At 43.0% G+C, this 25,749-nt stretch overlaps 1 protein-coding gene across 1 annotated transcript; it reads right to left on the minus strand.

Annotated features, from left to right (window-relative positions):
• Positions 1-17,499: 17,499 nt before the first annotated feature.
• H3-3A (H3.3 histone A) lies at positions 17,500-25,476 on the minus strand. Its single transcript, XM_073338703.1, has 4 exons — positions 25,367-25,476; positions 23,690-23,844; positions 21,965-22,118; positions 17,500-18,139 (listed from the first exon to the last, which is right to left on the minus strand). Exons 2-4 carry the CDS (start codon positions 23,815-23,817, stop codon positions 18,011-18,013), a joined length of 411 nt encoding a protein of 136 aa, XP_073194804.1. The 5' UTR covers positions 23,818-23,844; positions 25,367-25,476; the 3' UTR covers positions 17,500-18,010.
• Between the last annotated feature and the right edge of the window lie 273 nt (positions 25,477-25,749).

Consider the following 25,749-nt stretch of genomic DNA (forward strand, 5'->3'; position numbering starts at 1 on the left):
GTGGCCCCATCAGTCTCTGCTTCTTTTAGTCTAGAGGCTTGTAGTCCCTCCTCTTACCGGCAGAGAGGTAAGAGAACCCAGGCCCACTCTCTAGTCTGAGTTTCAGCCCAAGGACCCTGAATTAGGCAGCAAACTGCTCCTTCCATTTCCTTGGGCTGGAGATTACAGAGCAGGAGTAGTGTAGTTCGGTCTCCTCATCTGGCTTCATCCCAGCTGGCTACTGAGGAGATTCCTCAAGTCCACTCATGGCCTTTCTGGCAGCTAGGTCATGCTTCAGGTAGTTACATTATCCTTCCTTAAGGCAGCCTCCTCTCCTGGAACCTGGCTGTATTTTAAACTCTTATTGGCATTTGCCTTAGATCAGGCATCCCCACAGCTCTCCTCCTAAAGCTGGACTCCAGTTCAGGCTAGCTGCAGGCCCTCAGCCAGCTTTCTCGCCAGCTGAGCCCATTCCCCCAATCAGCCCTTTAGGCTGTGAAAGTTCCACAGGCACACCTTCATACTCACCAGCAACTACACACCACAGAAACACTAACCCAGGAACCAACCCCCGTAGCAAACCTTGTTGCCTACTCTGTCCCCATATCTACTCTAGCGACACCATCAGAGGACCCAGTCACATCAGCCACGCCATCAGGGGCTCATTCACCTGCATGTCTAATAATATTATATATGCCATCATGTGCCAGCAATGCCCCTCTGCCATGTACACTGGCCAAACCAGACAGTCCCTACGTAAAAGAATAAATGGACACAAATCTGACATCAGGAACAGCAACATACAAAAGCCAGTAGGAGAACACTTCAATCTTCCTGGACATTCTATAACAGATTTAAAAGTAGCTAAACTTGAACAAAAAAACTTCAGAAACAGACTTCAAGGAGAAACTGCAGAACTAAAATTCATTTGCAAATTTAACACCATTAATTTGGGCTTGAATAGGGACTGGGAGTGGCTGGCTCACTACAAAAACAGCTTTGCCTCTCCTGGAATTGACACCTTGTCATCAATTATTGGGAGTGTACTATATCCACCCTGATCGAATTGGCCCTGTCAGCACTGGTTCTCCACTTGTGAGGTAACTCCCTTCTCTTCATGTGTCAATATATAATACCTGCATCTGTAATTTTCACTCCCTGCATCTGAAGAAGTGGTTTTTTACCCACAAAAGCTTATGCCCAAATAAATCTGTTAGTCTTTAAGGTGCCACCGGACACTTTAAGGTGTTGTTTTTGTGGCTACAGACTAACATGGCTACTCCCCTGACACTTGACAGCATATACATGGGCCCCTTCCAAAAGCTCATCCCACTTGGCTGGGAGAGAGGAGAGCTTTGCTCTACTTACCCTGCAAGGTTTCTAGTCCCAAGCCCTTAAAGAAACAGTAAAAGGCCAGGCTCTATCACTCTTAAGGGGATAGACTAATCTCCAGCACATTAATCATGTCACTTAAGCCAAACTTTTCCCAGGTGGGTCACTAATCCTATGTTTCTCATTTTCTGTGTGCACAGTCTGAGATCTGATCTGAAGGGTGCTGAGCACTCACAGCTGCAGGTGAAATCTATGGGAGCTGTGCTTTGAACATATATATTGCTTTATAATGCTAAGAATTTTGAAAAATCAGGTTCTAGGGGTTTAGGCACCCAAAATTAGTGCCTACTTCTGACCTTAATCCTTCAGTGCCTCAGTTCCCCATCTGTAAAATGGGGATAACACCCATTCATTACTGTTTGTGAAGCACTCCGATCATGTAGTGATGAGCACCATAGAAAAATCTCATGAGAAAAATCTGCCCCAGCCCAGAGCCTGCACCCCACACCCAAATTCCCTCCCAGAGTCCTTACCCCCTCCCACACCCAAACTCCCTCCCAGAGCCTGCACCCCACACTCCCTCCCAGAGCCTTAGGCAGGTGTGTGTTGGGGGGGAAGCAGGACTTGGACCCATTCTGGGCACCACCAAAAATTATACAAACCTGCTGCCCCTGTCAGTGGCCCTATCTTTATTTATCAGTAGCATGAATTGTGACCATTCAAAAAAACCTTAGACCCCAGGAGAAGGAATTGCTTCTTTGTACAACTCAAGCATCAACCTGTAGGACTCCTGCTAAAGCTAAGCACTCGCAGAGCCACTGGCTTCATTTCATCCTCACTTCTGCACATTGTCTGTCTAGATTGTAGGTTCTTGGGGCAGGGACTTCAACTTCTAATTGCTTTGTAAAGTGCCTAGTACACTTTGGAGTCTATATAATATTGTAACATATAATATGTAAAAACACACACAATGGGTGATCAAAATGCTATCATGGAGTGCAGCTGCCTGCTTCAGAGGAAGTGCTAAGAGCAGGCAAGAGGCCTCTGGGCTACTGCAGCAAATATACCTGCTGGGATAAGGAGTTTAGATCAGTGCCTCTGCTTGTTTGAAGTTTGGGAGGATGGGGACTGGCCGTGCATGGTGGGCAGGGAGAGAGGAAGTTTGTGCATGGGGAAAGATGCACCAGTTCATTTCTGCTCCTTGAGGTAGGGAGTGCAGCATGTCCCTTCTTCTGTGGATCTAAGACCAGGAGATTGAGGGATGGTTCTTGCGTGGAGCAGGAAGAGGGTGATGGTACACATGCGGGGCCTGGGAGCAGGAGAGAGAAGCAGACTTTCCGCAAAAGTTGCTGCTTAAAGTAGGGAGTGCAGCAGTGCCATCTCCACTTATTTGGAGATGGGCGTGGGTTAACATATAGGGAAATAAGAGAAGGCAAATAGATGTAATTTAGGTGATCAAGGCTTCTACATTTAGAGCTTCCAAGCTTGCTGCTTCCTGATCTGGAGTTGTCATGTCCACATCATCAGCCAATCAGCAGGAAGCATCCATAGGTGCTGGAACTAGGAGTGCAGGGGCTGCTGCTGCACCCCTTGGCTTGAAGTGGTTTCCATTATACACAACGTTTACAGTTTGGTTCAATGGCTCTCAACCCCTACTATAAAAATTGTTGCAGCACCCCTGGAAGCATGTTTTTTTTCAGGGAGAAGGTGGTGAGACCAAGAGTATTTTAATAAGAATGTCATGTATCATAGAGCCTCCTTTAGTTCAGGTAGTTAAGGCTTGAGGACAAACTCAGTCTGTTATCCCAGAAGTCAGTGGAATTACTCTGGATTCACACCAGTGTGGCTGAGAATAGCTCTGTGTTCTATGGGTAGGGCCCTACCAAATTCACCGCCCAGTTTGGTTAATTTCACAGTCATAGGATTTTAAAAATCATAAATCTGAAATTTCACAGTGTTGTAACTGTAGGGGTCCTGACCCAAAATGGGCTTGTGGGAGAGGTCGCAAGGTTACTGTAGGGAGGTTGCAGTATCGCCATCCTTGCTTCTGTGTTGCAGCTGACGGCAGCACTGCCTTCAGAGCTGGGCTTCCGGCCAGCAGCCACCGCTCTCCAGCTGCCCGGCGCTGAAGGCAGAGCCACTGCCAGCAGCAGCACAGAAGTAAGGATGGCCTGGTATGGCATTGCCACCCTTACTTCTGCGCTGCTGCCTTCAGAACTGGGTCCTCCGCCAGCAGCTGCCACTTTCTGGCCACCCAGCTCTGAAGGCAGCAGCGCAGGTGTAAGGGTGGCCTGGTATAGTGTTGCCACCCTTACATCGGTGCTGCTGCTGGTGGGGTGCTGCATGATCAGCAGCCACCGCTCTGTGGCCACCCAGCTCTGAAGGCAGCACAGAAGTAAGAGTGGCAATACCACATCCCCCTACAATAACCTGGCGAACCCCTCCCGCCCCCGCACAGCTCCCATTTTGGGTTGGGACCCCCAGTTTGAGAAATACTTGTCTCCCTGTGAAATCTGGTCTTTTGTGTAATTTTACCCTATACTATACAGATTTCATGGGGGAGACCAGATTCACATTCAGTGATGCATTTTTCAGGGCCGTGTCTATGGTCCCTATCTATGGGGCCAAAATGCCCATGTGTGCAGCATAACTGATGCCTGTGATGTCTGTATGAATAAGTCACATATTCCTTACAGCACAGAGATTGTATTTGCCTTGTGATGCTCTGTGCCACATGTAGCCAAGGCAGGTTTAGAAATAGGTAACTTCATTTTTTAAAAACTGAATGCTACTTTTACTATTATTAATTTTATTACATACACTTATTTGATAAACACCAAAGAAGTTGGATGTTATCCATGGCTCTGGCTCCTTTTTTTCATGGCATTCAAAGCAACTACTCTTGTGAAAGCAAATGGTCCATTTAGTTGGAGGATCTTTAAGGCAGAAATTAGATCAGATTCCTAAACAGATGTGCCCATCTCTTGGGAAATTCCTTGCTTTCTAGGCCTCAAGCTAACACCAGAAAGGGATGGGGGGTGGAAATCACTGTAAATGGAGAACTTTATTCAGATTCAATCCACGGATTGCTGCTGTCTATAAAATTATTGTTATAGGAACACAAAAATATCTCTTGGAAATCGCCTGTCAATTTAAACCACTTTGTGCACCTAGGCATATAAGCCATGAACTGATTCTTTTCTCTTTTAATTTAAAAAAAAATCTTGTTTTTTTTTGTTTGTTTGCTTGTTTTTAAATCTGGTTTAATGGAAACAAATGTTGCTGGGATTGCTGTAAAAACGAGAAATACTTCTGTTCCGTCCAATCTTATTCACTTTCAAAGCTGCTGTGAGAAGACCTTGTCTGGGTGGGTGGGTAGGTGACTGAAATCGTGGCATTTTCTATATAGATCAATGACTGCCACGACCACCAATAATATTTTATATAATCAGATGAAAAGCTTCCCCTTTTCTGTTTAACACGTGTCATGCAAAATTGAAACTACAAGTCCGTGGGTCAAATCCAGTTCAGGTCAGTAGTAATCTAAAAATGATGACTTATTGTCAGCCCCTATGAAATAAGTTTGCTGGTGTCAATTCAGTTCCTAGGGGACAAATGTCCACATCAAAAGATTATCAGCACTAACTGGCAAACTCCGGGTCAGGCCCATGTTGAGAGTGGTACAACGCTGTACTATGCCAGGGGAAGCTTGGGGAGATGCGCCCCACCACAGCAACCTCTGGAACCAGGGGAACATGCCCACTGCACCATCCCTTAGGGCAGCATAGCATGTGCTTCCCTGTGCATTTGTCTGTCTCCCTTCCGTGGTTGGTCATGCCCCAGGCTCCGCCCTGCCTGTTTTGCATGGCCAGAGCCTCAAGAAGAATTAGGAAAGAGCAGTTACTGAACACAAGGACTGCCATTGTGCCTGTCCTCTGCACAAAGGTCAGAAGGCTTGTAGCATCCTCCTCTCTCCTTCAGCTCCCAATCTGGCCCCTGGTTGGCAATCTCAGCAGAGAGGCTGACCAGCATGGGGCATGAGGAATAAGCCATCCCCATACCACTAGAGGTAGCCCCTCCAGGTCAGGCACATTGGCAGGCTAGTGTGAGGAAGCTTGCAATGCTGCTGCCAGTTCTGTATCTGCTTTGTGGCTAAGAAGAGGCCTGCAGTCTTCAGGACTGTGTGATCCTCAGCCTGGCACTTTTCCCAAGCTCTAAATTAACAGACACACAGAAATTGTTTGAAGTCACTCCAGCCATTAGATGGATTGACACAGTTCCTTAGCCATAATCTGTCCCGAGGATGCTCCCAGCTGGGACTTGTATCCTAGTCATCCAGAATTTGTGATCACACAGGCCACGTGATAGCCTCTTAGTTGCCTGCATTCATGCCCATGTGTTCGTCTGGCAATGTCCCCATTCACAAGCTGTTTGACAAGGTCTCAGCTGCCAGGCAATGATGCGTTTAGACAGGAACCCTGCGTTTCGACAGGACTGTAAATGCCATCTCTTTTGCAGGGCTTCCCTTTCCTGCTACATTGGAACCACATCTCTTTACCTGATGACAGCAGCTATATCTTCCCATTCTATCCCCTCCCTTCTTGAGTCACCTGCACAGTAGAGCTATAGATGAGGCCATGTTTGTAGACCCTTGTGCCCACCATCAAGGTCCCAAGGCTCCAAGGAAACTCCTCAAGTTTTCAAAATCTATATCAAGCCCCATACTGACAATCAAACTTGTGGACAAATTTAACAAGTCACAAGGTTTACATTTGCCAAACCAGTATGTGTATAATGCCACCTTGTCCATAATAGGTGACCAGTGGTGGGCTGGATGTAAAAAATAAACTTTGCCCATATTGGTTCTGAATGGGAGACACTTTCATTACATGGCACACTGGCAAAGACACAAACACAAAGGAGAGATCATCTGATCGGAAGAAGTGAAGAGACACAAGAGGACAGAACCTGGAGCCATGCGTATCGGCAGCAGACCTCATGCACAATTTAAATTTCTTTGAGGACAGATTTTTCATATTGTGCATATTTTTTATTTATGATCTTCATTATGCCTTTTAGCCGGTCACGGCTCTCTCAGTACACCTATTGTGTTAGCAACCACGCTGTATCTGCCGACACTGGAAAATCAGGGAGATTCTGCCAGCAGTGGAGCAACAGATAAGATTGTGTGTGTGTAAATTTAAGATCACTAGCTTCACCCAGGCCTTGAAATGCCTGTTATCAAAACCATGGTGGAAATAAGCATGAGACTTGTATTTTCCACTCAGAAATTATTAGGCTTGAGTGTTGTGTCACCCAGCCTTGAAGAGAACACATGCCATACCCACCTAATCTGAGGCATTTGGTCCAAGATTCTGGTTTTTGGAGTTCACTCACCAGCCTCCAGAATCTCAGGCCTTTCAGTGCTGCAGCTGTGAAAGTGACATTGAGCAGAGTACAGGAGGAATAGAGATGGATTCTGTCTAGACCAGCTGCAGTGAAGACAGTTCTTGAGACCCACTGTTGTGCAGTAGCTTAAAACTGGGAATACATTTTGCTCCTGATTTTAAATAAATTCATTTCTTTTATGTCAATTGGTTTTTGGTCCTGTAGCAAAGAGAATCCTTGGAGATGGTGTCTGGGAAGCAGCCAAGATGAAGAGCTCAGGCTTTTTCAGGTATGGTTCATGCTCCCTATGTCAACATTACCATCTCCCCACACACGGCTCATTCATTAAGAGGGCACAACTCCCACTACAGTACACCTAGCATCCAAACCATTAGCGAGATTTTGCGCCCTCTTTCCTGGAACTTTGCAAGTATTGTGGACAGTGGTTATAGAGGTTTTGCTCCTTCTAGTAGGGAAATATTGCTTGTAATTAACCATGTAAAGTGTACCCAGATACCACACTGAAGCACTTCACATCTGTGATAAATAATGTATCATTATGGCCCAGTTTCTTTTCATGGACTTTTGAGGGAAGGAGAAAGTGTGATTTCCGGCTGTCATCTAGTCAAGTGTGTGACAGGGTATGAGTGCTACAGACTAAAAATAAGGAACAATTTTTTGCCCTGAGGGTGACTAACCATTGGAACAACTTGCCTAGGGATGTGGTGGAGTCTGTTACTTGATTTTTTAAATCAAGTGCTTTCTAAAATATATGCTCCGACTCAGACAGATGTTATTCTACAACCTGTATTATGCAGATCAGACTAGATCATCATAATAATCCCTTCAGGCCTTGAAATCTATGAACCTATAGGTGGGATGCAGCAATTTTCAGGTCCTGAAATTGACATGGACACCTCCACAGCCAAACTGTAGAAGACCACAAAGTCTCCTTAACCACAGAGCAGTGACCTTTTGCTGAACACAACCCCTTGTTGTTCATCTCTGGCAGCAAACCTGCACTAATCAATCTTTCAAGCCTGTGCAGTGCTGATTGTCATGAAGTGCAGGCAAATGCTGACCAGAAACCTCTAGTCATTGATGGGGTGAGATTCACAAAGGGGATTTATTGTTTCCCACTACTGAGAGTATTTTGAACTGAAAGGGAGAACTCTAATTTCTAGAGTTAAATCTGCAATGTACATGATGTTAAGGGTTTTAATCCTTTTACTCAAAATGACTTGAGAAGAGTTACACACATTTGCTCATTATAGGAAGTGATAGAAGTGCAACAGACATAGAGACAAGGTGAAACCAAAATTCTGAATCTGAAGCTACCAAACCTTGGGGAAATTCAGATCCAGATCCAAAATCTAAACTGGGGTAACATACTCTGTGGGACTCAGAGAAATGGGTGTAGCAGGAAAATCAACTATTCAGAGGGTGGCAGAAAGTGTAAGATGAAGTAGTGCCCTCCCAAATCATAGCGTGCATCTTCCTCCACCCCCTCACCAATGTAGTTTCCCTTTCACCCACTTGTTGACATAATTCACATCACTTTATATATTATCTGAAACGAAGTCTGTGTTTCAGCTGCATGAATTGCTCTTCACTTTCCTTCCTAAAAAATGGGTGATGTTGCTGGTGCAGAATGGATGTCATGTTGCACCCCAGAGGTGATAATATTTCAGTGATGTGAGATATGATTATACAAAGACACAGATTCATTCCTTGCTGATGTAAGGGCTACAAGCCCCACTCGCACCCCGAAGCAGCTATGTTGGAGGGAAAGTTCAGGCCAAGGGAGGCCACTTTATATTCCAGCAGATTGTTAAGGGAAAGCATGGAAACAGTATATCACCCTTCTGGCTGGCCTCACCTCACGCTTACTATGCTGGCTCTGCCTACTTTTGGAACTGCATTGACTGACTGCGGCCCAGGTGCTGCCAGTGTAAATGGATGATTGTAAAAGGTTTTGGCATGTAAAGCACTATATAAAGGTAGGATACTATCAAAGCAGATATAGTGGAAATTTGCCTTTGACTTCAGCATGGTGTCCTATGAGAGTCTTTAATCATCCTGATGAAGAACCCTTACAAATTCCTTTTCATTCTTGTCCTTTTGCCCTAGTTTCCCTCTCGATTCTCCTCCTGCTATATACTAATCACTATCCCCTGCAGATGCTCACATACCATCTGCCGATTACCAGATACCAGCAGATATTACATTTCTGCAGAGGAGAATTTAACTCACACTGATAGCTTGCTCTCCACTCTGACATTCTCTATTTAATGCCCATCTCAGCAGATAGTCGCTATCTGGTAAAATTATCAGGAAGTCACTAATATCACAGTCAGGCACATACTGGGTTTTTTTTTTTTTTTCCTCCTTGTTATTTCCAGGTCAGTCTTGCTTCCTGAATTCAGCATGTTGGCAGCGTCAGCCGCCTTTTTGGTCCTACATGACAAGGCTTCTATGCCCTCCCCGAATCCTGCCTCACTGCTGCCTCGTGCGTTCACTTGTCAATGGAGCACAGTTTGCATCCATGCAATTACATTTATAAAACAATGAATAATTAAATCATAAATCAAACAATATAGGAGATTACCACATGTCTAAACATTTGCAGTCAATTTATGTTGTGCCTGTAGTCCTTAATTTATATTGAATAAATTGGTGGGCGGATTACATATAATTTTACTAATATTTTAATAATTATTAGCTCCATTGTTCCATTTTTGCATAGTTGTAGCTATGATTCAATAGCCTACCTATTTAATTTTTGTTGTCTACAACGGGGAACTTTATTTCAGAAACCTACATTCTAACCAGGTTTTTTTAAATGTGAAATTTCAGATGGACACTAAGTTTTCACCAAAACCCAAATTTCACCCAAATTGGTGGGAGGATTACATATAATTTCACTAATATTTTAATAATTATTAGCTCCATTGTTCCATTTTTGCATTGACTAATCAGAACACAAAAGTTTGCTCTTCAAAAATATAAAGACGTTCTGGGAAAACAGCAAACCAGAGACCCAGCTTTATAAAACTTTGAAGACTGCTGAATTGGGACAGTAACTTGTTTATACTTTTTAAAAAATCCTTATTACTAATACTTGATACTAACCATGTTATATTGTTAATACAACACAGTTATATAGTAAAATACAATACTGCTAAAAATTGAGTTCATTTTTCACTATTTCTATTGCTGGCTAACTTTTCATAAGTCACTTTGCTTAGACAGTGAAAACAAACTAATGAGTTTGAAGTTACAAAGTAAGTTATTTTCAGGTTCTAATGTACTAGCCCAGTGCCGAAATGTTGGGCTTTAAATCCTGCACATGAGGTGATCAAATCCAACAATTATTTTTACTAAAATAAATTTTTTAAATGCGTTGAGTTTCTTATACATTTAAGACAGGCTAACATTTTGGGCCTAAAGTTTCTTGGTAACTAATTAGTCCTGCTGTCAAGGTCTATACCCTCTGAAGGATTTGATACAGCAGAATCATAAAGACACTAACAATTTTATATTTCAGTTTCTTTCACATTACACGCAATTAGTTTCTAATAGATGTATAAAATCTTGGACATTTTATGTTTGAATTTGGCATGTTAATTTAGTAAATATGGACACCTTGCTTTTAATTTAGCTCTTCTGGCAGCATATTTTCTGGAATGTCTGAGTCTTCATAAAACGTATAGGGGAAATGTGACCAAGTAAAATTGTTCAGGAATGTATGCTCTTAAATGCCTTGCTCACAGGTATTTAAACATTGAAAGGAATCTAACATATTTGTGACAATTAACAGGCAGTGGGCCAGTTCATTTTCATCCCCATGGTAATTACTGAAGTCAATACAGTTACTAGGTTAAACTCAGATCCCTTAGTGTATGTTCACATGATAATAAATTTAACCCCTGCGTGCAGCAAAGTTGCAGCTATGATTCAATAGCCTACCTATTTAATTTTTGTTGTCTACAACGGGGAACTTTATTTCAGAAACCTACATTCTAACCAGGTTTTTTTAAATATGAAATTTTAGATGGACACTAAGTTTTCACCAAAACATTTTTAGGCAAATGACACCACTGCCTTCTAATTTCCATTACTCTTCTTGTGCCTTTGTTGCAGATATGCCCCATTTGCATGTTTTGCAGACAATGCAATATTTCTGTTTTTATTTCAGTGTCAAACAAGGCAATATTTGTGTATAAGAAATATCAGACCTTTCCCCAACCCTAAATGCGAACCATTCATTGAGAATTCAAAGGATGATCCATAATTTATTCTCTAAAGTCTCTTTATAAAAATTGGTTTCAGAGTAACAGCCGTCTCTAAGGTGCCACAAGTACTCCTTTTCTTTTTATAAAAATTACATTTTCATGCATCCGTGGACAGACAGTTCAGTGAATTTTCACATAGAAAATGCCAAAGATAGGTCATGTTTAACTCTGCTACTTCAAAAAAATCTTTATTTCTTTTTAATTGTTGGCTGTTCTAGACTCCAAAGAACACGGAGATGCTCTTCCGTTAGCACCAGACATTGGTAAGGATTTTACAACAGACTAAAAAAAAAAAAAGCATAGTGCTTGAGAAACATGCTAGAATGGCAACTCTATATTTATCCACATAAACAGATGCTTCACAGGCAGCAGCTGCAGGACAATTTTGCCTAATAGTGCCCTGTGCACCTGAACCCTAACATGGAGAGACCATCCCTTCTGGGGATGTGAGAACAGGTCAGTTTTTATGCACACTCAATCATAGCCTCTCTATTACCCAGGGTGCCAGACGTGGTATCATACAAGACCGGTAAGCAAATACAGAGACTTATCTAATACCTTGTTAGTTTAATTAAAAGCAGTTCTACAAAGTGGTAGTTGGATAAGTTAAATGTTAGACAAGACTATGCTACTACTAAACAAAAGCTGTTGCTGTATTCTGATCATATGGTGGTCACAGACCTGTTCCTACTGAACATTCACACCCCTGCACCAACAATTTGTATCCTCGGTCTCTATCTCCCTCCCACAAGCAACCTTTCGTTACAGAAAACTATTTTTTAAAATTGGTACAGGAAGCAACACCCCTTAAAATCATGTTAAAATTAGTTTGTATGTCCAGTTAAAGTATAAAGCTACAGGATTCAGATCACACACCTGCCATTGCTCATGTGAGCTATTTTAGAGGGACACTTTTGCACAACCAAGTGAGTGAATTTAGATTATTTTGCAAATAGCTTCCTCATGACTGATTTCACCCAAGGAGCACAGATTTCTTTATTCTCAGAGGGCTGGCTCATTGATTTTATCAGAAGAAAATTAAAACCTTTGACAGTAATAAAACATTTTAACAGTTAGCAGCCAATGGAAGTTATATGGGGGAAATAACTAAACTACTTCTTCACCTGTCAGCAACAGGAGGGAGAACTCCAGCCAACTTCTTTGTTTTGCTTTTTAACAGCGGTATTTTCTTAATGTAAAGAGACCAGTATATTCAGTAACTACACTGAGTTTTAACAGTCTTTTCAACTATAGTATGAATTTCTTTGCAGTTGATGCCCACATTGCATACATAGAGGGCAACCAGACCCACTGGTAGCTGCTGCTCACCCCAGTCAAACAATACAATGGCTGTGTGCTAATGTGCGGGGGGGGCATTGCACTGATCAAAATATAATTTCTTGAGTTCCTTGTAACACTTTGCATGTATACTGAGCAGCAGTACTATTCTGTCTCCCACCTGAAGGAGTGACTGGAGCTGCACTCTGCTAAGCCACTTTAGGAATGGATTGCCATGAAACACTAGCCACCTTAGAAAAGGACACACAACCAATGTCAGCATCTTAAAACTTAGCAGACCTGGTAGAGCTATTTAATGCACATCCCTTCTACGAGTAGAGTGTACACACATCTAGCAGCTCTCAGCCTAGACCAGTGGTGCTCAAACTTTTCCTGTCATGCCCCACCCCTCCATTACTGCCCAGTTGGCTCAGAAGAGGAGTTTGTGCTGAAGGCACAGCTGGGGGCAGAACTGGGGATAGGGCTGGGGCCTTACGTAGAGCTGGCCTGGGAGCAGATGGAGTGAGGGCGGAGCTGGGGATGGGGCTGCGGCTGAAGACAGGGCAGGGCAGGGTGGCGTTCCCTCCCCAAATCCCATGAGGGCTGCCCCAGGTCCTGCTGTGTGTCACCCTGAATGTTCCTCCGTGCCCCTATGCAGGGGGGCACACCCCACAGTTTTGGGACCACTGGCCTAAGCTGAAGCAGTGCCTTAATACTGTTTTCCTTCCCTGACACCAAAAGCAGGGGTGCTACAGCAGTGGGAAGGAGTGGGTAAAAGCTAGCAACAGCAGCAGCTTTGTCCTCTCTCCCTGAGCAACTTCTGTACTTAAATTAACACCAGCATGTTTGTGCTCCCAGCCCTCCTGCACTGTGGAAGCTGTCTTTAAAGCAAATTCCCAATCCAGCAAGGAAGTCACTGTCATCATGGCTCTTAGAGACGTTACACTGAGAAGGATCTAGAACAGTGGCTCTTAAGCTTTATAGGTTCGCATGCCATCCTACTAAAAAAAATTGTTGTGAAGTGAATGGACGGAACATGAAGCTCACCCACTACTTTAAGAACTCCCTAGTCTACAGCCTGATTCTCTCCACACGGGTAAAAAAAAAAAAAAAAAAAAAAGTTAAATCCATGTAGATCTCATTCCAAGAGCAGACAAAAAAAACTGGAGACTTCACATTTCCTGTCCATTCTCATGAGACTAGGCACCTAGATTTACTTATTTAGTATTTGCATATTCACTGAGCTAGGAGATGATGTAGCTTATTAATACTGAGTGCAAGTCTGTAAAAAGTGAGTGACACTTGTCTTATGGTAAGATCATTTTACTTAAAAAAAAAATCAGATCAATTCAGGAACTCTTCTGCTGCTTCTCATGGTAAATATTGAAAGGGCAAAGTGGGAGGGGGACACTATAGAAACAATTTAATGTAAAGCAATACTCTGGTGTAAATTATATTCACAAATCTACTGCTTTCTTTACAATGGGGGCAGAAAGCTAAAGGCCCAAACTTCCACAGGAATAACTTACAGGGGAAAGGTTTCAGAGTAGCAGCTGTGTTAGTCTGTATTCGCAAAAAGAAAAGGAGTACTTGTGGCACCTTAGAGACTAACCAATTTATTTGAGCATAAGCTTTCGTGAGCTACAGCTCACTTCATCGGATGCAAATTGGTTAGTCTCTAAGGTGCCACAAGTACTCCTTTTCTTTTTACAGGGGAAAGGTACTTAATATTCAAATTACAAGCTCTTTTAATAAAAGATTTGGGGGGGAAAATACGCTCCTAACAAATCATACCAGGATTCACTGCACACCACTTCTTTAGGGGTGTAACAGTTGTAACTAGCACTTTGGAAAGATGCAAGAATCTGAGAACAGTCTAACATTACATGCTTCAATACTGACTGCAAGAAAAACGTGGCAAGTTTAGGTTTGGGTATCAGCCTTCCTTCCATTCTGAATTCTCTTGGTCAATTTAAGGCTTTTGTTTTAATTTATTAGCTTTAAATAAAATGTTTAAATTCTTTGAGAGAATGTTTTGCAGTCTATAGTCAGTTGGTGCCTTATCATTCCATTCTCCCCAACCCAATTAAAAAATATGTACTGATATCCCATACCAACACATTTAGACTTATTTTTCTGATGTGTGGGGGGGGAATTTAAGTCCCTCCCTTCCTTTACCTACCAATACTTGAGTTCAAGTTATAGGAAAATAGCCAACATCATTGCCAGCTACAGAAAATTGGATTAATTTAACCAGTTTAGGTGTTATCAGCTGATGTATATAAACTGGAAATTCAAATATAGGTAGGGACCTACTACCAAATTCACAGTCCATTTTGGTCAATTTCACGGTCATAGGATTTTTAAAATCATGAATTTCATTATTCCAGCTATCTAAATCGGAAATTTCACGGTGTTGTAATTGTAGGGGTCCCTCCTGACCTAAGTTTAGGGGTGGCGGGGAGGGGGGAGAGGGTGTCACAAGGTGTTTTTGTGTGGTTGCGGTACTGCTACCCTTACTTCTGTGCTGCTGCTGGCAACTGCACTGTCTTCAGAGCTGGGCAGCTGGAGAGCGGCGGCTGCTGGCCGGGAGCCCAGCTCTGAAGGCACAGCCACTGCCAGCAGCAGCGCAGAAGAAAGGATGTCCTGGTATGGTATTACCACCCTTACTTCTGTGCTGCTGCCTGCAGAGCTGGGGCCTCAAGTCAGCAGCCGTTGGTTTCCAGTCACCCAGCTCTGAAGGTAGCAATGCAAAAATAAGGGTGGCATGGTATAGTACTGCCACCCTTACTTCTGCGTTGCTGCTGGCGGGGCACGGCCTTCAGAGCTGGGCGCCTGGCCAACAGCCGCTGCTCTCTGACTAGCCAGCTCTGAAGTCAGCGCAGAAGTGTGGCAATACCACAACCCTTTAAAATAACCTTGGTGACCCCCCACCCCACCCAACTCCCTTTTGGGTCAGGACCAGCATTTCTCAAATGCAGGGTCTCCATGAATTCTGTACAGTATAGGGTAAAAGTACACAAAAGACCGTATTTCACAGTCCATGCATTTTTCATGGCCGTGAATTTGGTAGGGCTCTAACTATATGACATTGCAGGCAGTTGATCTCTGAATATAGGCTGTTTGTGTTAAAGTGAGTTTACCAGACGTATGTGCAGAGAGGGCAGGCTTGAAATTTCAATTCAGTTAAATAATCTTTGCTGCTCACCTTGGTTTGGTTCTTCTAAGACAGTCAATCAAATGTTAATTGATATTTGGTTCACAGATTTGGACAGGTTTAGCATCAAATGATCTGCTCTAACTACACTGTATGGCATTACTTTTCCTCGACAAGCTACTCCATTAAGAGACTTGAACAATGCTGGCAGATAGTATTCATTACTGCTAGAGCTGGACAAGTTATGAACATGATTTACTGAATAAGTTTTGGCTCTCTCTCTTCAGGAACTGCCAAAACAGATCATGAATCTCTACTGTTTGAAGGTATCTGCAGAAGATGAAGTTCACCCTTGTGCTAAGACAGGGGTGAGCAAACTTCTTGGCCTGAGGGCCACATCTGGGTGTGGAAATTGTATGGCGGGCCATGAATGCGCATAAAATTGGGTGCAGGAGGGGGTGAGGGCTCTGACTTGATGTGTAAACTCTGTGGTGGGGCCAGAAATGAGGAGCTCAGTGTGCGGGAGAGGGCTCTGCGCTGAGGCAAGGGGTTGGGGTGCGGGGGTGGGAGGTAAGAGTTCTGGCTGGGGGTGCATGCTCTGTGATGGGGATGAGGATTTGGGGTGCAGGAAGGTGCTCCAGGCTGGGACTAAGGGGTTCGGAAGCCAGGAGGATCAGGGCTGGGGCAAGGGGTGAGGGTGTGGGCATGGGCGGGGGGTCAAGGGTGCAGTCTCTGAGTGGCGCTTACCTCAAGCACCTCCCAGAAGCAGCAGCATGTCCCCTCTCCGGCTCCTATGCAGAGGCACGGCCAGGCAGCTCTGTACCCTGACCCATCCGCAGGCACCGTCCCTGCAGCTCCCATTGGCCATGGTTCCCAGCCAATAGGAGCTGCGGGGGTGGCGCTGAGGGCGGGCAGAGCCCCTTGGCTGCCCCTACATATAGGAGCCAGAAAGGGGCCATGCCACTGCTTCTGGGAGCTGTGCGGAGCCACAGTATGCGTGGAGTGGGGCAAGCCCCTGACCCTGCTCTCCGGTTACAGCGGGGTAAGCCCCGGACCCCTGCTCCCTGGTGGGAGTTCAAAGGCTGGATTAAAATGTCTGAAGGGCCGGATGCAGTCCCTAGGCCGTAGTTTGCCCACCCCTGTGCTAAGAGCTTGCATAAAGCCTCTGTGCCATGAAGTCCTTTTTTTGAGGGACTCAGGGGCACACAGGTTTTGTAGGGACTCTGCACGGGGAGAATTGCTCCAATATGAGCATTTGCAGTACCTACCCAGCTTGATTCACTACTTGCATGAGAGATCAAAACTAAAAAAAGATGACTTATCATGCAAGTACTATATTATTATTTTGAACAGGGAGTAGGAATTACAAGCAATTGTGCATATGCTGAGTTCTCAACCAGGGCAAAGAACTTTGTTCAAAAAAAGGCACTCATCAAAACAAAGTAAACATTACCTGGTTGAGAATGAGATGGTGGGCGGAGTGGGGGTGGTGGTGAAGGGGAAGAGATGAATTTAAAAAAAAAAAAAAAAAAAGATATTTTACCTTGGTTTGCCCTAGGTTCTTTTGATTATGTTCTGCATGGACTGAAGGTTTACTTCCGACTCTGCACGAACAGTTTTTAATTGAAGTAAAAAAAAAAAAAAAAAAAAAAGTCAAATTACCAACAATTTTTTTTTAAAAAAAAATATATAGTGAAATTTAGAACTCTTACCCAATGACTTTCTTCTTGCTTTCCATACTACTTCCACATCCCAGTCTCTTTACCTATTTAATACACTTATCACTTCAGGGTTAAGCAACACTTTTTGATTAGAGGCTCAAAGCTCTCACTTTCCTCCACCAGTGAGGAAACTTTTTTCTTTTTAAAAAAAGCAGTTACTTCACAGTTATTGCAAGGACACACTCTTCTGGGCCTGAGTGAACGTTAAAACAATGCTGGAAATGTTACTTTTCAGTATTAAACCTGGAACAGGAAGAGGAATAGGTAGAAAAGTTGTCCAAAACCCTACACATTGAACCACTCTCGGACGATCCAAGTAGAAGGTTTAAAAAACAAGACTAAAAGCAGGTGTCGTTTAATGTATTTTAATAGCAAACTTACAGGAACAGCACAGAAGACAGACAACATTAAAAACATGTACTTGCATGTAGGACAACTCAGTTAGAAAAGTATAGCGAATGGATGGAATCTACTGTATGATAAAAATGCTACAAACACCATTTAATTGCCATCGATAAGAAATTTACTTGTTTTAAAAAAATCCAAATGCTGGCATTGTCCAGAAAAATTTGACAGGTTTATTTATAATTGCTATAAAGTTGAATTGTTGAAACTTGTTCACTGAAACATTTTTGACTGCATTAATGCTCTATGTCCCCGCATTTATATTAAAAATCCACACACAAATGAAAATGGAAAAAAAACTTGCCAATACCCGATTCTGTCCCCTATGTTTCCATTTGCAACCATATACTTAGGTACCTTTTAACCCCATGGAAAAAAAATATCTAACGTTCATTACTACCAATAACAGGAAGAAGAGATTTGTATTGAGAAGGACAAACCCACCATAGTGGAGTTTAAGCACGCTCTCCACGTATGCGGCGTGCTAGCTGGATATCTTTTGGCATGATTGTGACACGTTTGGCATGGATAGCACAGAGGTTGGTATCTTCAAACAGGCCAACCAGGTAGGCTTCACTTGCCTCCTATTATAGAAGAAACAAAGAGTTAAAGACTTTTTACACACACAGCACCTAAAAGAATATAGGAGTCCATGACAGAATCTCAAGTAATCGTAAGTCTAGGAACATATCTATTAAAGATAGCAACAGTTTAGTATTTTCAATAGTGTGGCAGTCTCTCTCACTGCTTCCCTACAAACAGCCAACCTGTATTACTTTTATTTCCACAGATAATGATTTTCTGTACTTTCAGCCAAATAAAGTTTGGTATACCTCTGCTATTTAGCGGATATTCTCTGGAAGATGATTACAGAGATACTTTGACCAAAACATAAGATATTGGGAAGTATTATAGCTACAACAGTACTCCTACAATTAAATAAAGAAATATTTAATCATTTTAAAATACTTTGACTAGGAACTTTAAGCCCATTATGATGATTCAGAGTGACACTAAACTCAGTAGAACAGCTTACACTGTTTGAAGTGAGCAAGAGTCTGAATTCTAATATCAAGTAACCTTCAAGTTAGCTTCTAAAATGCAAAATACAGAAACAGGTACAAAGCCAATACAGATGCTCTTCAGCTTCTATACCTGTAAAGCAAATTTGGAAGACTGCTTAAAGTTTTCACACAGTAGATTGACTGATGCTGAACTTTCTTTTGACTTGTACTTGTGAATGGAATAATAGGACAACTGTAGCACTAGTAAAGGCGTGTCTCGACGAGCAAAAGGTGCTTAGGCTCCCACATCTTCTTTAACTTGACCTGCTAATTCAAGTGAAAACTACCCTTCCTCACTAGGATTTTTCCTGGAATTAGTTATTTTGAGTTCAGCACACAGCTTTTCCTACCGACAACAAGGCCGAACATATGTTAAAAGCCTAGTGTAGACCAGACACGCTGCCTTTAACATATAGCAAAGTGCTCAAGTTAAAGCCTGTGGGGGAAGGGAACACAGTTTACAACATAGCCTCAATACAAATTATCCTGCATCTTAATAGGGCTTTTCAATCATGTTCAGGTAAGTAGGATGAGCTAACAGGATTGGAAAAACAAACACACATGCCCTTTTTGCCTTGCAAGATTACCATTACGCTGAGCACTAGAGTAAACCAAAGGTTTCTATCCTGAAACAAAAGGGGTATGTCCAAATTAGCCTTTGAAGTGTTTTAGCAGCCTTGAGTTAATTTGCAATCAATTAATTCCAGGTTAAAAAAACTAGTGTAGACAAACCCCAAAATCTTGAGAATCTCCCACTAGGTTTTAAAACACCAGTTAAGGATTTAAAAGCCTCACGCCACAAGCCCACAATTATGCAAATGCTTAACTTTAAGCATGTGATGCCCCACTAAAATCAGCTGTTGAAGTTAAGCATGTATGGGTCAGAACCACAGACGTTTGCTTTAGAAATAATAAAGCAAAATCATTTAGAGACAAGCCACCCACTTGAAACATTTGGTCCTTCTAATTACCTGAACACAGAACTTTAACAAGACAAGTAGGCACTACTATTTTTCACAATGAGAAGAGAAGAAAGGATGCTATAACGCAGGAAGAAAAGGAGTACTTGTGGCACCTTAGAGACTAACCAATTTATTTGAGCATGAGCTTTCGTGAGCTACAGCTCACTTCATCAGATGTTTACCGTGGAAACTGCAGCAGACTTTATTGAAGTGAGCTGTAGCTCACGAAAGCTCATGCTCAAATAAATTGGTTAGTCTCTAAGGTGCCACAAGTACTCCTTTTCTTTTTGCGAATACAGACTAACACGGCTGTTCCTCTGAAACCTGTTATAACGCAGGAGTGGCCAAACTTACTCACCCCCCGTGCTGAATACAATAACCTTCAGAAGTTTAAGAGTTGGGGTGCGCCTGTCAGGGCTTTGGACTTCAGCCCTGACGGGAGAGGGGGGTCTCAGGGCTACAGCCCTGCAGGAGAACCCTGCCTAGGGTCAGGGCTCCAGCCCCACTTCTGCTGAAGTCCCAAGCCTCAGCACGTATGCTCCGCAGGGCTGAAACACCGAGACCCCCCTCTACATTGGGCAGAAACCAGAGGCAACGCATGGGGAGGCATGGGGGGTCATGTCCCCCAGATTTTTGCCAGGATTTGCTGGCCCTGCTTGGTCACATGGTGCCGCCAGGCCCCCTCTCTGCACAACAGCTGCTGGAGCCAGCAAGCTGGGAGCTGCGGCCTGTGGCAGTGGGCAAACAGCTGGGAGCTGCAGGGAGAACCTTTCCTTATGCTGCTGCCTTTCCATGCAGCAGAGCTAACACCTGGGAGCTGCAGGGAAGAGCTGCTGAGGTTTGGGGACATGCCTCAAGCTGTTGCGGGGCACAATTTAAAGGTTTGTCCCTCCCCAACTCTCAGCAGGCACCAGTTGTCTCTGGCAGAAGCCCCTAACCCCTCTATGCTGCCACAGGGCAAAAGCCCCGAGCTCCCCTCTCATCTGGTAGATAGAGAATTGGGGGGGGGGAGAGAGACATGGAGGGGGACACCACGAGCCACACTAATTGTAGAAGAGCCACATGCAGCTTGCAAAGCACAGTTGGCCACCCCTGCTATAATATAATTCTATTAGCAGCTTTATCCAGTTATATGATTAAGTTACAGTTGTATTAAAATTTAATATTGAAAATTGTCAAACTATTTTTATGTGCAGAGGTAACAAAAAATGAACTATTCAGGATTTAAGTTGCCCAAATAAATCCAAGAGCAGGATCAATAAAAAGCCACCAATTTCTCAATATACCTTGTGGTACATAACTGAAATGCTAGCAAATCTGCAATTATTAATCATTGTTATACTAACTGTATTTTAGGAAGCCCTGGTTACCTAAATGTGTGCTCAGTGAAGTTTTTTGAGTGTCCTGAAACCTTAAGTTATAAACACACAGGTTATCTACTCTCAAAGAGCTTGGCTTTCAAAGATGTTAATTATTACAAAATTTAAGTGAGAGGGAAGGAATAGAACATTTATCTCAGTTTATTATGAGAAAAGTACTATTTCTGCATTTGATAAGGTAAGAGATGTTTTGAGAGCTATTTCCAATTTTAATAATATATTTATGGCATTTTTATAAAGTAGTTTATTGACGAGATTATGTTATCAAATTATAAATGATACAACAACAAAAAGTTAATTACTTCGGGGGAGTTGAACACAGTAGCATCAATTCACCTAGAACTGAATCGGAAAATGTCTACTTCTGAAGTCCACCAATCGAGTGAAATTTTGACTAACCACAGAAACAGCCCAGCCAATTACATGAGTTTATGTAACTGACCTATCACATCCTCTCCCCCACAGTAACAAAGGCAACAGTATGGCCCTATCAGCTGCTGCTCTAAAGAAAATATTCTTTTAAGTCATTTCCATGTTTTACCAGCATAAGGATACTTATATAAAAGTTACTGCAGATTAGTTTGTGTGCATATTTACAACAATATTCCAGCAGTTCTTCTCTCGTCATGATGAATTATTTCCATGATAAATCTTTTTTCAGGCATTCAAGGTACTCTAAGAGTTAATCTGTTTAAATTATTTTTTAAAAGATATTAGAGGTTTCAGTTAGGGATGCTTCTTTAGTTCTTTGTGAGGTTTTTAGATATTTGCATAAGGAAACACCAGGTAACTCATTTTGTTAAACGGTACTCAAACTATTAGGAATCCACACTAGCAGACAGGGACATCATTTAACCACCTTCTGAATATGAATACAGATGCATACAAATCTAAGCAGTACGACAACTGCCATGAGTTTCACAAACTCATCTACAGACATCCATGCACAAAAAAATTCTTTTAAATTAGGCCTAAAAATAAATCAGTCTTCCAATAAATTTTACCTGCAAAGCACCAATAGCAGCGCTCTGGAAGCGCAGATCTGTTTTGAAGTCCTGAGCAATTTCACGCACCAGACGCTGGAAGGGAAGTTTGCGGATCAGAAGTTCAGTAGACTTCTGATAACGTCTGATTTCACGGAGAGCCACAGTACCCGGCCTTTTAATTAATAAAAAAATAATTAACATTTACAAATATTCTGTATCATTTTAGAATATCAAATAACCCATGTTCTTCTAATCTGAACTAGGAACGTTTTGTATATGCTCTGTTTTTACTAGAAGCATCTCAGTATTTACAACACAAAAACACCTTGACATACAAAGAGGGCCTGATCTCATCACTCATATATTAACTTCAATAGGCATTCCATCTATGGATAAGCTACAAGAATAGGCCCTCCAAAGCCTTGTCTTCAGCATGGAAAAAAGGTGTACCACACATTAGCTAACGTACACTAACCAACATGTGTTAAACTTAGTGCAGACAAAGCAAGTTGTAGTGTTAACGTGAGTTATCTGGTCAAGTTAAGCCACAGACTCTCCCCAAGAATTTACCTCAACCAGCTAATTCGCATCAAAAACAGGTCACTCCCTCCCTACCCTGTAGCTATGACAATAAAAACAGCATTGAAAAACATCATATCCTTGGTTATATTTTATTCTAAGAGCTTAAAATCTCATCAAGTTTTCTTACATTAGTGTTTTAACTAAAAATTCATGTTAATGTCATCTTTTTGCAAACACACAGTTCATTTCTGGCATGATTATTGTGTATATTTCATTTATTATGAACATTTGGGGTTTTTTGCCTTAAGTTACTTACTAATTTGTAGTATTAATTTCCACCTCCCTCTTCTCATCTGTATTCTCTAATACTACTTTATGGACCATGAATGCAGACTAAAACATTCTTAAAATATGCATTTGCAGTGTTTCAAGATTACATTCACTTTCCAAAATGCCTTTCTGCTCCTCTTCTCGAAGAGGGAACACACACACTTTAATAACAATGACCATCCCTCAAGATGAACAATCGTATGTTAAAACTCTTAATTGCGCAAGGATCCTTCCGGATGAAAGAGTTTATTACAACATAATTGTCAGCAAGAGATTTACCTGTAATTCTAACCTATTTCCTCCTCTATTTAAGTCTTCATTTTAGGTTAACTGAACGTAAAATTATTTGCAAAGATTCTGCTTATATGTAGACATGTTCTGCCCTCTAATGGTAGAATATCTTAACTACACTGTCAGTTCATTAAATAGCAAAATAGCTGTGAAGACAAAATTGTACCAGTTTAAGTAAATTAAAATCAGTTCTGTGCATTAAAGTTTGTTTCAGTCCAATTCTGTTACCATACTTAAATTAATTAGAAGCTAAATCACAAAGTGCATACATGTTTGGATGACATTTGTTTAAGCTTAAACGAGGTCTTAATTGCATAAATATAAATCAAAATTAATAATCTATTCAATAAGCCTATTATTACTACACAATAAATTTAAGCCACTGTGCACATATTAAACATAAAACATACTGTGGATTATTTAAAACTTGTTCATAATCAAGTAGTGAAATAATGAAAGCACTGTAAAAATCACCCTGATCAAGAATTAAAAAGAAAACCACCAAAGTTCCCCCAATGCAAAAAGTTCTGCTCCGATAAACGTTTCCGTTTGGTTAAGGGGATGTTGCATCACAAGCTTTGTTCCTGGTAATTTCTGTACCTGTAGCGATGAGGTTTCTTGACCCCTCCAGTAGAGGGCGCACTCTTGCGAGCTGCTTTCGTAGCGAGCTGCTTCCTAGGTGCCTTACCACCAGTGGATTTACGGGCAGTTTGCTTGGTACGAGCCATGTTCCTGAAAACTTCTCTTCCTTACACCTATCGGTAAAAAATTACCATGCGATCACACACTGCAACAAACTAGCCACTAGCTCAGATGTTCCAGAAATGCAGATTTATCTTTTACACCTTAAAAATATTGTCTAACAAGAATCAAAAGACGTACAACATTGAACAATTAAAATGATCCCGATTATACCTCTGTACCATGCAAACACCACACTTCTAACAACAGAACCTGCGACTCTAGGTAACTGCTTGCCACATAAAGGAATCCTTCCCTTTCAACTGCTCAATTAAGAGAAAACACACTAGCCAAAAAGGCCCATCGGTCTAATTTATCTAATTGCAAAAGAAATTAAGTGTCTGAAGACCTCAGATTATTATTAAAATGCAGTTTCACCCAAGCGTTAAACAGGAACGATGCAGCAGCAAAACCTAAATAGGTCGATTCAAACAACAGATAAGAGATTGTTACTGCCCCCTGTAGCTCTCCCCCCGTCAGCTGAAAAGTGCTCCAAATATTACCTGAAAAACACTGGGGGGCTTGCATCCAATTTATAGTCTGCATTGAGCAAAAATACCTCTTTCAAAACAGTAGAGAGGGGGAAAGTAGACAAGCAGCCCCTCAGTGCTTTCTGCAAAGCAACCTGCCCATTGCAATCGCTCGGCTATGCCCGCAAATTAAAAAGCAAATACACGCAAATCGGTATTTATTCCGCAAACAAAAAGAGCCTGACTTAAGTTCAAGAAAGCAACAAACTTTTTTGGGGGGTTGTTTTTGGTGCTGCCTCTCTGCCTCTTTCTGTGCAATTGCTTTTCCAAGGCTGCCTCGCTCCCAAGCGCCTCTCACTGGCAAACTCATCTCCCAGACCCGAACAAAATGGAAACAATCACGAAATGCAGCCCTAGTCCTTTTGCAAAGAGGGAAAAAAATAAAATTGCAAAAAATAATGCAAAAAATACAAGGAACTCCAAACCATGTGGGTGCAGATCAAGTGGGAATGGGGGAAAAGTTTGCAATCAAAATGCAAAAAAATGCACTGGGTTGCGGTTGTTTCTTTTGCAAATTTCTTTCCTTTTTTATTGTTTTTTAGGCAATAGGAAAAAAATATGGTCGGTGACCAGAGAAAAGAGACAAGATGGTGAAGCTGAGCAACAACTGTGGGGAGCAGGGGAAGGAAGGCAGGAGAGTTACCCTGGGCTGGCAAGTGGCTCCTCTTTGCAGCTGCTTCCCAGCCCCGATCCGGGGAGATGTTGGGCTCAGGAGGTAGCTAAGGGGCTGGGGAGGGTGTTGGTGGGGGTCTGGAGTGGGGGTAAGGGGGGCACAGGGGGGCAATGATCGAGCGAAGAGGGGCTGGGGGGGCTGGGGAAGGGAGCAGCTCAGGCTCCTTGGCTGAGCAGGGGAAGGTGGCGAGGAGAAGGGGGACTCCGGATGCTGCCGCTTCCCAGCACCGATTTCTGGCCCCCAAAAGTTTGTGCGGCGGGTTGGGGGGCGGCCATGGGGGCCCCGCCGAGTGGCGGGGCGCGGGGAGTCTTGGGGGGAGAGCCAGGGACTTACCCCCGTCCGCTTGGGCTGAGAGCGGCTGCCGTGCAGGGAGGGAGGAAGCGAGGAGGAGCTACAGCTACTGCTGCTGGCGGCGGCGGCTGAGAGCACAATTGAAAGATGGCTGACTCGCGAGGGCCGTCCCCGCCGCCTGGCCCCGCCCTCTCCCGCCCCGGCCCCGCCCCGGCCTCCGCCAGGCGGCCAATGGTGCACAATGGAGGGAAGGCTTGGCCACGCCCACTCCCCTTCCTCCCTCCCTCATCTCTGCCCCCGCGCAACCTCTGAGCCGGGCGCTGTGTGTACAAACACAAAAGACACGCCGCGCGCGCGAGAGGGATTCCCTCCCCTCCTCCCTTTTCCCGCGAGCAGAGGGGGAGGCCAGCGGCCAGGAGGGAGCG

This window comes from Lepidochelys kempii, chromosome 3 (genome assembly GCF_965140265.1).
Source record: "Lepidochelys kempii isolate rLepKem1 chromosome 3, rLepKem1.hap2, whole genome shotgun sequence".
Lineage (NCBI taxonomy): Eukaryota > Metazoa > Chordata > Testudines > Cheloniidae > Lepidochelys > Lepidochelys kempii.